The 12730-nt window shown below is 34.3% G+C and overlaps 1 protein-coding gene across 1 annotated transcript; it reads left to right on the top strand.

Annotated features, from left to right (window-relative positions):
- Positions 1 to 1130: 1130 nt before the first annotated feature.
- Positions 1131 to 3038, top strand: LOC140141591 (E3 ubiquitin-protein ligase TRIM56-like). The gene has a single exon (XM_072163502.1). The coding sequence runs from the start codon at positions 1143 to 1145 to the stop codon at positions 3036 to 3038; it is 1896 nt and encodes a 631-aa protein (XP_072019603.1). The 5' UTR covers positions 1131 to 1142.
- The last annotated feature ends 9692 nt before the right edge of the window (positions 3039 to 12730 follow it).

Below are 12730 nucleotides of genomic sequence, written 5' to 3' on the forward strand. Positions count from 1 at the left end.
ATGAAACCCATGCGATTCTCACATACATCAGTATATTTTCGGGTAGGCTTTTGTTTGCAGTCCTCAGCCGCACGTCCGTTCCCAATCCAAAATCCAGTGGATCATGACTAAAATAAAATTGACCAAAACTCTGCTATGAGCTTCTCCTTTTCCCCTGTGTCCAGTCAAAAAAACAGCAACCAAATATTGGCATATAAAATGATAAAGTAGGTCATATGAAAAGGTTTGGCTACAAACAATTCTTTTATAAATGCATCTACACACAGTTTCCACTTCGATACACTTGAGTACACAGATGTTTTCCAAGCACAGCGATTCTAGCCTCTACACAGTCTGTATTTTACACTACACGGTTGAGTGTATAGCATAATAAGAGCTGTGTGAGATCTAGTTGATGACTAGTGGAAAATACGGCATCTGTAATTCGTATTTGTCCCCGAATATTTCCTTCATCCAATCAGAAATGTTTTTATATCAAATAAAATCTAACACTTCCCGCTAAAAACACTTTTTTTTCATTCTGTGAATAGATGATGCAATCCATTGTATGTGGTAAATCTGTTGAAAACGGTCTATTCACGCAAAATTTTTGACCAAGATGTAGGTTTTAAAAGTCAAAACCCCCGGATAATCCTCACAATATTTTGCAAATTTTATGTCATTAAATGAAAGAGCACATAAATATTGTCCATATACTAGAGTCATAATATAGGCCTACTTTTTCCCATTGAACATGCATGAAGCAAACCATTCAATATAAAGTCTACACCTACAAGGCTTTATCCCTTTTCAATTGCCAAAAGTAAGTATGATGTGTTTCCTGCATGTTCTTTTAGCCCTTGAACATGGATGAAGCAACCTCTTCAATATAAAGTCTACCCCTCCAAGCCTTTATCCATGTTCAAGGGCCAAAAGTACATGAGTGTTTTTCCCGCCCAGTGACGAAATGTGTTACCTGTCGTAACGTAATGTGAAGAAAATGGCCAATAATTCGAGAAACTTACGACTTGGTTACTTAACGCCGGGAATGAACGGTATCCTATAATCGATAATTGTAAGTCTGTTTCTTGCAATCTTTGGCAATCATGCCCTCATTCAATTTTCGTTTTCTTCTTTTGTTGCATATTTGCAGGAGGCAAAGCATGGCAAAATCCAATCGTTTCAACAGCAAAGACCTGACGCAGTGTGGCATCTGTCTGTCAACTCAAAAAGAGCCAAAATCTCTGCCATGTCTCCATTCATACTGCTTAGAATGTCTCATGCAATGGGCTAAGGGTAAGACCAAGGTAAGCTGTCCAATATGCGTCCAAGACTTTGCGATACCACGTGGTGGAGTGAAAGCTTTCAGGACAAATTTCTTCATCAACACTCTGAAGGATAGACAGGCTGCTGAAAAGACGATTCAATCAAGAGACACCGTGGTGCCTTGCGCAAGCTGTGGAGCTGTTGACGAAAGAGTTGAAGGACATTGTTCTAGATGTGGGGGTTTCATATGTGGGGGTTGTATTGCTACGCATAGTAAGATTAAAGCCTTAGGTAATCATAAGGTAATTCCATATGAAGATCTGAAGTCAGGGAAGGTAGATATTAGGAATCTGTCTCAGAAGAAGTATTGCAAGATCCATGAAGAACAGGTGGTGCGCTTCTACTGTGAAACGTGTGGAGTGTTGACATGTCGTGACTGCACTGTAGTAGATCATCCTGCATCGAGTCATAGCCTGGTGAATCTGGAGAGCGCTTCAAAAGGACACAAGACAGAAATTGAACAACTGATTCAGAATTGCGAAGGAGTCAAGAATATAACAGAAACTGCATTGAAAATGGTGACGGATGTTTCAGATCAGCTTAATACAAATGCAACTAAAGCCAAAGCAGAGATCGACGAGTCTTTCAACAAAGCACTTAAACTACTGGAAGACAACAGGGATCAGCTCAAAGGAGAGGTTGATAAGGCAGAGGCCGTCGCCAAGAAACAGCTCGATGCTCAGACAGATGAGATCCAGGTTTTTCAAACACGACTCCAAACAGCATTACAGATGGCAACTGAAGTGGTGAAGACAGGATCCGATTATGATTTGGCACTTATCTACACATCATTGAAAACCAACTTGACGGAGCTACGTGATGTGAAACTAGCACCTGTGGATAAACAGAAAGCAGCAGTTCACTTCAAACCAGCTCACATTGGCCAGGAAACCACTCACAAGCTGGGATCCGTGTTAGTCAAGCAACGCAAAGAAGGGGTTGGTGTTTGGAAGTTGGATAGATCATTTGGAAATGGTGGTGCTGGAAAGCTGATAGGTGGACGTGGTGTTGCGATAACACAGGAAGAAGATATCGCAGTCGCAGATTATTATGATGCAGCAGTTAAGATATACAAGAAGGATGGGCAATTCAAATCTTCAATCTTCGGTAGGCCATGGGATGTCGTAGTCAGCTCAGATGGCAAACTCTTTGTAACCAACCAAACAGAGTATGTCAGTGTCTATGATGGGAAAGGAAACCTGAAGCATCAATTTCCTACCAAATCACCTGACAATGTGTCATCAGATGCTCAACGAACACAGCATTGGGGCTTAGCAATTGATAACTACAACAATCTACTGGTGGGTGAGACTGAACAAAAATACATCGGCAAGCATCATCTAGATGGGATGCACATCATGAGCTTCAAAATCACCATTGAGCCTCGATTTATTACGGTATCTAATGATGATAAAATCATCACATCAGCAGGCAGTAGCGATAGAGCTGTTCATATTCTCAATGAAAACGGGGTTCATTTGCAGACACTTAAACCGCCACAAGGTTCAGGGTGGAATCCACTTGGCATGTGTTGTACATCAACAAATGAAATCTACATATCTAGCTTTGATGCATCAGGTGCCATCTATTGTTACTCAGCTGAGACAGGTGCCTACATTAGCTGCCTCACCAAGGATGTAACCTACCCAGTAGGTTTGGTATTGATGGATGATGAAGAAGCATTGGTTGTTACAGGAAACAACTGTGCAAAGATATTCAAACTACAGAACTAATCATAAAGACCGTATGTTTGAATGAAAGGAGCTGCATGCAAAGGAAGGAGAAAAAAATGTGGAAATCAACGGTAAAAGAAAGAAAGAAAGGAAGAAAGAAAAAAGAAAAAAGAAAGAAGGAAAAACTCTTACATCCTACTTTATTTTCCTATGTATTTTAATTTTCTTTAAATCTTTTATTTCTGACGTAATTTTGTAGTATTTTAATTAAGTATTAAATGTTGCAATTGTTTTAATCATGCTTAGAAACCTGATAACTCGTGATGATGATTGATGATGAATGAAGTGTTATTTTAAATAAAACTGTTAATGGCAAGCACTGCATGTCTGTATCATCACTATTCTTAGCGAACATCGCGGATACATTTAGATATTGAAACTTTCCCGTGTTTATGATATTTACATAGATTTAGTGAATTTATAATACCGCTAATGTTAAAACGTTACATGTAGAATTATTTGGGAGAATTTTGACAAACCATTGTTCGTTAATATTTCTTTAAGCATAAGATTATATGACTATAATACCTAAACGGAAGCGTATAAGTAACTTGCAACATGTTTAGTTCCCAGTTCCCGAGCATGTGAATTTAGTTTAACCTGTTGCATGTCCCTTATAGCCCAGTCAAATTAAAAAAATAAGGGGTTAACCCACCACTAATTGCAACAGAATTCATTTGATCACCATTCATTTTAGAAAAGCATATTTTAATATTTTATTATTTAAAACTAACGCATCAAAAGTCCCTGGAAATGCTTAATTTGCATGAATTATAAAAATGGCAGCATTATATGCAGGGGTGATATTCAAAATTGGCCAAATCTTGTTAAAAATTAATGTATTGCTCTCATCGCAATGATTCAGAAAAAGTATAGTTTGACCTGTCTCCGACATATAGTTCTCGAGTTATATAAGGCAAAAACGTCCGAGGTCAAATTTAGGGGATCACATGCGCGCGTCTACATTATTGAAAAATGCTCCCATTGTCTCAAATTGTTCATTTGACAAAAATTAATCAAAATGAGCAAGGTTGCATTGTTTTGTATGTTATTGGTAACGTCATAGTCAAGGTCAACAGGACTTAATGGATTTTGATCTTTGATCCAAGGGAACAAACCGCAAAAGATATGGCAAATTATTCTTTTTTCAAATGTTTTTGGAACAATCTGAGACCATTTTTTAAAAATCAAAATCAGATAATTTTTCAATTTTTGTCCCCTGTGGAGTTCAAATTTCACCCCTGCATAAGCGGCCATTTTTGATTTATGCAAATTAGGCACTGTTCGTTCCAAGGTGTTAAAAGTTTTCAAAATCCACATTTATTACTCATTAAGGGCTGGGGTATGAACGTTTGGACAGTATTTATTTTGGGACATTAGAGCACATCAGACATATCGAATTGCATTCTGAATACGAAGAATGTCATTCTGATATCAAATAATTTTGATTTTTGAAATTCGCAATTTAATACACATTTTATGGCAAATCATTAAAATTGACATTTTTGATATTTAACAGTACTTGAAGTAAACTTTATAAATCTGATGATTGATACTTAAAGTGTATGTAGGTGGGATGAAAAGCCGACGATCAATTTAAAATTTTGACCTTTCGTAATTCGTATTGAAGATATGGATTTTTTTTCCCAAAACACCAAACAAAATTGGGTCTTTTTGGAAAAAAAATCCATATCTTCAATATGAAAGGTCAAAATTTTCAATTGACCGTCGGCTTTTCCTCCCTGCTACATACACTTTAAGAATATATCATTAGATTTATATAATTTACTTCGAGGACTGTTATATATCAAAATTTGAAAAATATCAATTTTTATAATTATAATATTATGTATTCAGATATAATAGTAGGTATGTCACAGTGGCTGCACAATAATTCTGCTACACTGTGCATGCAAGCATAACAGTGAATTGAAAAGGGCGCGCTTCAAATTTGGCCAATTTTAGAAAACATCCATGTCGATAAATGAATTTCTTCATATGCTTCATTTATCCAAATTGTTTGAATTTTTAATATATGGTGTGTGAAGCCTTCCCGAGGCTACCATCTGGTCCCCCAAAATTAAAAATTGCTTTGTTTAAGAACTACTGCCTGTTTTTATGGATTTTTGAAGATCGCTCATAAATCAGTAAATATAGGCCTATTGAAGTAAAGGGACCTACCACCATTTAGCTGAAATACTAATCTTTCTTAGCATGTAAATTATTTCCGTCGACAACGAATGAAGCACTTCCCTAAAACTTGTTGAAGCAAAACATTAATCAATGATATTTTTAGGGAGTAATTTTCCAAACCACAATAGCTCTAAGCCATTGTGTGTGTCCAAGGGCATACTACTTTTGTACACGCGGTACAGTAAAATAGCTGTTCCATTTACCGATTGTCCTCCCATGTTAATCGTGATGACAAAATGTTAATTTAAGGTCTCATTGCAACTGAATTTTTATTTTTACTTTTCGGACTTGGCTTTGAGTAATGGTAACACATACCATGTTTAAAGTAAAAATGAAAATTATATTCCAGACACCGTCAAAATGTCAAACTTTTTATTTTTTTGTATTGTTTTTAAATAATTAACCGCAGTTCATTTATTCAACCTCATAAAGGATCATTCTTAAAAAAATTATAATGAATGAACAGACGTTCATTAAATATTGAAAAAAAAACCCAAAATTACTCATGCCTAATTTGCATAATAATATCATAAATACATAATTAACTGTAATTACCTAATTTGCATAATTAAGTACTTTTTGTGTACTTTTTGTTATCAATTGAAAGAACTTTGTATACATATGTGTGCAAAAAAAACCGCACCTTTATATCATGTACGGTTTTCTATTGGCATCAATTTTGCATATTAATTAGCTGAACTTGGTCATTTTTTGAGAGTTAATTTGTCTGCAGGTTGGCCGAAATTGCTAAAATAGTATATTTGGTTAATTTATTATAATTATTCAATGATAGATTTTTTAAATTTTGTTTTCTATAACGAAGTCAGGAAAGATAGGCATTTAACATGTGATATTTAAATTAACGCTGCTTTTTCAAGCAAGCGTCCAAATAAACCTTCAAAATCTCGAAATGTGCCGATTTCGTCATTACAGCCATTTGTGGCAGGATTTCATTCCATCTACGAGCATCTTTAAATTGACACTACATCACAATGCATTGACCGATTTCAATTCTGTTTTTTGATTTTTGATGCTTTAATAAAGCTCAATAATGTAGGAACATTAAATAACGTGTTTCTGCTGCGATTATTTTTGAGGTGATATACCTAATAATAGAAACTTTATCATTTTTATATTAACAGCAATTCAGTGAATATAACACCACTATGTAAAATTGTTAATACAACTACTAATATTCGTTTGTGAATTATTTGAGAAAACGGTTGTTTCTTCGTTATAATCGTTATAATCCCTATAATACTGTTTAATTGTGATGTCAGAATATCACTTCGATGTAAATAATTATATCATTACTGCGATGTAAACTTTCTGTAAACATAAAATGTGAACATAAAACGTATGATTTGAAATGACATCATATGCCTACTTGTAGATTTGGCCTGTTATAGCATTTACCTTTTCTTTTTTCTTTATGAAATTTTATTTTAAACTCGCAGATATTAAATGCTTTTTGCACATCCGGATCGTAAAAATCATTAAAATTTAGATTTGGGCACTAATCCCAGCAAACACAAAACGTTTTCGACGTAATTCGCAAAAGGTTATAAAAGGTTGTCAGAAAACGTTTAAATGTCGGGTTATATAGAGGGTACATTAATGGTATAAAACGTTTTATAACATTAAATAACATATGTTGGTAATTTACTGCACAGCAAACACAAATGTTTTACAGAAAACATTTAAATGTCGGGTTATATAAAGGGTATAAAAACGTTTTAATAACATTCCAAAAACATTTTTGAAAACTTGGTACAAATCATTCTGAACAGGATGTTATTTTGGGGTTGAAAAAATATTTTACAAAAAATGTTTGTCCAAAATATTTGCAATAACGTTTTTAAAATGTTTTCACGACCTTTATATAACCCAACATTTAAATGTTATTAAAACGTTTTGTAAAAAAAAAACATTTTAAGAACATTTCTGTGTTTGCAAAATATTTGGCCAAAAATGTTTGCAAAAATAGTTTACAATGACATTTCGAAAACATTAAAAAAATATTGTTGTAGTGTGTTTGTATACAAAACGTTAACGATTTCATGACCTTTATATAACCCGACATTTTAATGTTATTAAAACATTTTTACCTAAACCAAAACCCAAAATATAACTTATTTAAAACGTTTTAAAAACGTTTTTGTGTTTGCTGGGATGGTTAAACCGCCAAGCCATATGTATAAAGACAAGCAGGGTGGCAAGGTGTTGCATTATTATTTGTGTGACCCTTAAGGGTATCCGTAGGGAGAACACTTTGTTTTACGGCCAGGTCTGGCCAGGTGCATGTTTGTTCGCAGTCTACAGGTGTAACTAGGTTGTTGTATATTCTATAATTTTCCTGGTGTGTTAACTGTGATTACATCTAGACACCAGTTTATTTTTTATTTGAACGGGACCCTAATTTAATGAGAAAAACGCCGCAAAAGAGAGGCCCGGCAAAAGCCGATTTGCAGACAATTTTGTAGCTACAGACAGCTCGTATTCCATATAACAACTACGGAAACCAATCAGTGCCAGAAGTGTTGATTTATATTTCATTAACCCACTAAAAGGTAAAACTTTAAGGCTGATCATTTTAGTTATAAATGTAGTGTGTGTGTAAAAGTATATTTCTCAAAATGGAGGAGAGCGCCTATGACTATTGTCCGTTCTGTCTACATGGTCTATGATAATTATTTTCTTACCGAAATATATTCACTTAACACAGACCACAGTTGCCAAACAAATGAGGGCAAACCGCGGGTCAAATCATTGAAAAGTCGCCCAATATTTTTTTTATCAACCGTTGGTTTCTATGAGATAAAAAACTACCAGAAGTCGCGTAAGCCAATGTTGAGAAGTCATGCAATATTTTTCTTAACCATCAATTGGTGTCTATAGGACAGGAACTTGTCGCGAGGAAAATCTTCAAAACTCATCCTATTGACCTAGGCCTATTACATCGCGGGTTTGGCAACCCTGCAATATATACAGTTATATAACATCGCACCGCATTGTGAGGTGAACGAACTGAATGTTGACATTGTATTCAGGATTTAAAACAAGAACTGTCTTTAACCAGACAATGCGGTTGAACATAGCGTGTGATATCATGATATCAACTTCAAAATATAAAAACAAAAGTAAAGAAATAATTTAGGGCGAAATAAATAAACAGCGTACAGCAGGTGCTATCTTGTCAATAATGATAAGAGGAACATAAAAAAAACCACCAGCAGAAAGCATGCACCCCAGTAAAGAGTTAAATAAAGCAAGGAAAAATCATAATGTGCAGAAGGCCTACTTTTCGGATGATATTCACAGAAACAAAAATAAAGAACTAAAGATCTAAAAACAAAAGTAAAGAAAATGAGGGCGAAATAAATAAACAGCGTACAGCATGTGATGACTTGTCAATAACGATAAGAGGAGCATGTACCTCAATAAAGAGTTTAAATAAAACAAGGAAAATCATAATGTGTAGAGGCCTACTTTTCGGATGATATTCACTGAAACAGAAAAAAATAAATAAGTTTAAAGAATTATATATTTTAAGATTAGATAATGAACAATCATACATAAAAATGTGACAGGTGTCTGATGATATTTATACACTTCGAGCAAAAAATAAAGAACTACTTAACACGCGACATAAATAAATAGCCATATTTTATGAACGAACTGAATGTTGACATTGCGGACCAGGATTTGAAACAAGAACTGTCTTCAAAAAGAAAACGCGGTTGGTATAAAAACATAGCGTGTGCTATCATGATATAAACTTCAAAATCTAAAAACACAAGTAAAGAAATAATTTAGGGCGAAATAAATAAACAGCGTACAGCAGGTGCTATCTTGTCAATAATGATAAGAGGAACATGAAAAAAACCAGCAGAGAGCATGCACCCCAGTAAAGAGTTAAATAAAGCAAGGCAAAATCATAATGTGCAGGAGGCCTACTTTTCGGATGATATTCACAGAAACAAAAATAAAGAACTACGTTAGTACGTTTAATAATTTGAAATTAAATAATGCAAAATCATACATAAAAATGTGACATGTGTCTGATGATAATTATACACTTCGACCAAAAATTAAAAAAATACTTAACACGCGACATAAATAAACGGCCATCTATCAAGAATGACAAGAGGAACATGAAAAAAAAACCACCTAATATATGAGAGCATGCACCCCAATAAAGAATTGCTTTAAAATAAAACAATGAAAAATCATGACATGTGAAATGTATGTTGATACACTTATAAATAATACTCAAGGGTGAAATAAAAAACACCTTATCTACCGATATTTCCACAGTTAAACATACTCAGTGATCACTTGTACTAAAACAAAAATAAAGAAATACTTCACAAATGATAAGAGGAACACATAAAAAATAAATAAGCGAGCATGTCCAAAAAAAATTAGTAAAAGATAAAATAATGATAAAACGTACAAGAAGGGGCAAAATATTTGTCGCAAAAACTTATTAAATGCTCATTTGCTCTAAGATATTTAATGTTTGCAATTTACTCCTAGTTTATCATTTATTTATTATTTATCTAGGCTTATATATCTTTTATTTATTTATCTATTAATTTATCTATTTATCAATTTATTTCAATATCATTATTATTAAGTGCCTATTTATAATGATATTTAAATCTATCAACATTATGCTTACGTCATCCAGGAGTTATTATCCCACTTGAAATCGCCATATAAACACAAATTAATAAAGAAATACCCAATGGGTGAAATAAAAAGCATGATCTATCTTTTCAAGAATGAAAAGAGGATATAAAAATATAACAGAGCATGTCCTATAAACATGATAAAGAATTATTTAAAATCGTACAAATGTGAAACATGTAATATGACATATACTTAAGGGATCTGGAATGAGCGTTTTGAGCGTTTCGACAGTATTTTTTGTGGGAAATGAGAGCACATCAGATATATCGAATTGCATTCTGAATACGAAGAATGTCTTTCTCATATCAAATAATTTTCATTGTTTGAAATTCACGATATAATGCAAATTTTATGACAAATTATTAAAATTTGATATTTTTCAAATTTTTGATATATAACAGTCCTCGAAGTAAATTTTATAAATCTAATGACATATTCTTAAAGTGTATGTAGCTGGGAGGAAAAGCCGACGATCAATTGAAAATTTTGACCTTTCATATTGAAGATATGGATTTTATTTCCCAAAAGGACCTATTTTTGGGGGGGGGGGAAATCCATATCTTCAATACGAAAGGTCAAAATTTTCAATTGATCGTCGGCCTTTCCTCCCAGCTACATATACTTAAAGAATGTATCATTAAATTTATAAAATTTACTTCGAGGACTGTTATATATCAAAATATCAATTTTAATGATTTGTCATAAAATGTGTATTACATTGCGAATTTCAAAAAATCAAAATTATTTGATATCAGGACATTCTTAGTATTCAGAATGCAATTCGATATGTCTGATGTGCTCTAATGTCCCACAATAAATACTGTCCAAACGTTCATACCCCAGCCCTTAACATAAAACAAAATAAAACGGTCATGATAATATGACATTAAGGGCGAACACCACTAATGAAGCGTCTTGGTTGAAATGCACGTGAAAATTAATGTCTTTCTTTGCTCAATTTGAGGCCTTTTTGGCTCTCATAGTTGCCTGATGTACCCCGTTACATTTTATTAAGAAACAAGGTAGTATAGTTTCTCTCCATTGATTTTGCAATAGCGTCTCCAGGAGGGGGGCTCAGAGGGGCTTTCAGATTTATGCGGTGGGGGGGGCTTAATGGCTAAAATCGCCAAAAACCGCCTGATTTTACATATCCCTCTAGCGTTGGTTGTCAGTAGATTGCAGTCACTCCTCATCAAGTGTTGACAAAGACAACAGTGGTTGTTGAAACGTACACAGTAAGTGCATTTTCTTGGATCAGATACTACGAACTCTGGTTTACTAGTTTACTCTACCGATCCTGATGAATTTGTTCAATCAATAACGATATCTGGGGAACCAATCACAAGCCAGATTCATTTAAAGATGCATTACATCATGACCAATTTTAGTTAGGCCAGAAATTGGCCTAACTCTCCATAGAATCCCGTGTTAAAAAGTTATCCACAATCCAAAGTCAGTAGTCCACTTGGGAAGCTAACAAACAGAGGGCGTACGGTGACTGAAAAGATTAGATGTGAAAATCTATCAATTGTGCACAAATAATAATCAGAGTTTTAAGCTTAAATGCAATAGCCAGAAGCACAATTGGCAAGTGGAGTACGGAGAAGTCTAGCTACACCCTGGAAGGGAAAAAAACAGTATTTGAAACGAGGAAATGTGCAATATGACTTAATGTAATACATTAGAAAAGGCTTAAAAGGCAACTATTAGGCCCTGATTCATATTTAATCATCATTTAGGCCTGTAAATTAGATTGTCTGTGTAAATTTAGCAGGATCCGACTTTTTATGACGACTTTCAAAATGTGTTACATTTCAGAAACACCAAGCTGTTTGTGAGGTGGCGTTAGCTGTATGGGTTATAGGTTGAACTTTTTACAATATTTCTGGAAAAAAATCCTGAAATCCATATATTAATTTTTACAATGGATGTCGTCATCTGACCTTCTGCTTGCAGAAAGGGAAGTTTTGAAGAACTGAGTTGTTTTCCCGGCCCCTGTCTGTACAGAAAGTCAGTGGGGGTTATTTACTGGTGTGCACCCTAAAAGGCCCTTGTCATAACCAATGGTGGCGGCATGATTTTTCTCGTGCATGAGGGTTTAGGGAAAATTAAATTATATGTCTAAACTTGAGGTTGCATGTGTAAAACATGGTCTTTTTTTAACGCATGTTTGGGGTATTGAAATGATATTTTTTTTTTTTTTTTATCATGGTAAAGATCCATGTCATACATAAGAGATTATAGGACATACAATACTTGGTAGGCCTAATGATAATGCGTAAACTTTGTACCTGTTAGGGAACTGAAATCAGACTGAAAACACAAACGTCATTCGAGGCTCTGTCTCACCAGTTGCATTTACAAGGCCCTTGTTATAACCAGTGGTGGCGGATGATTTTTTTCTGGGGGGAAGGGTCACACAAGGTTCTGAACAGAAACGTCACATACGGACCAACCCACACTACCGAGAACCGCGAATGCCGAGAACCGCGAAAGCCGAGAACCGCTCTAGTTTTGTGTTGTAATACGAATGTAGATCAAAACGGATTGGTTATTTGGTTGTTTATGAATTCCAGAAAGTTTTTGATTCTTTAATAAGGCAAAAACCGGTTATTACAGACTTCAGATTTGGACTTCTATATGCCAATACTGTTGTTTTTCCTTGTTTTTTACCATTGGTTTTTTTGTTGTTGAAATTTTTCATTTCAAAAATACCCAATGACAATGACGTATAATTTTAGGCAAGTTATACATTTCTATTTTTTTACACTTTCGCTGGATCACCGAATAAGCATTTAAATAAT

Source organism: Amphiura filiformis, chromosome 19 (assembly GCF_039555335.1).
Source record: "Amphiura filiformis chromosome 19, Afil_fr2py, whole genome shotgun sequence".
NCBI lineage: Eukaryota > Metazoa > Echinodermata > Ophiuroidea > Amphilepidida > Amphiuridae > Amphiura > Amphiura filiformis.

Excerpts from the sequence above, each read along its gene's own strand:
- LOC140141591 (XM_072163502.1), top strand. The coding sequence starts at position 1,143 with ATGGCAAAATCCAATCGTTTCAACAGCAAAGACCTGACGCAGTGTGGC.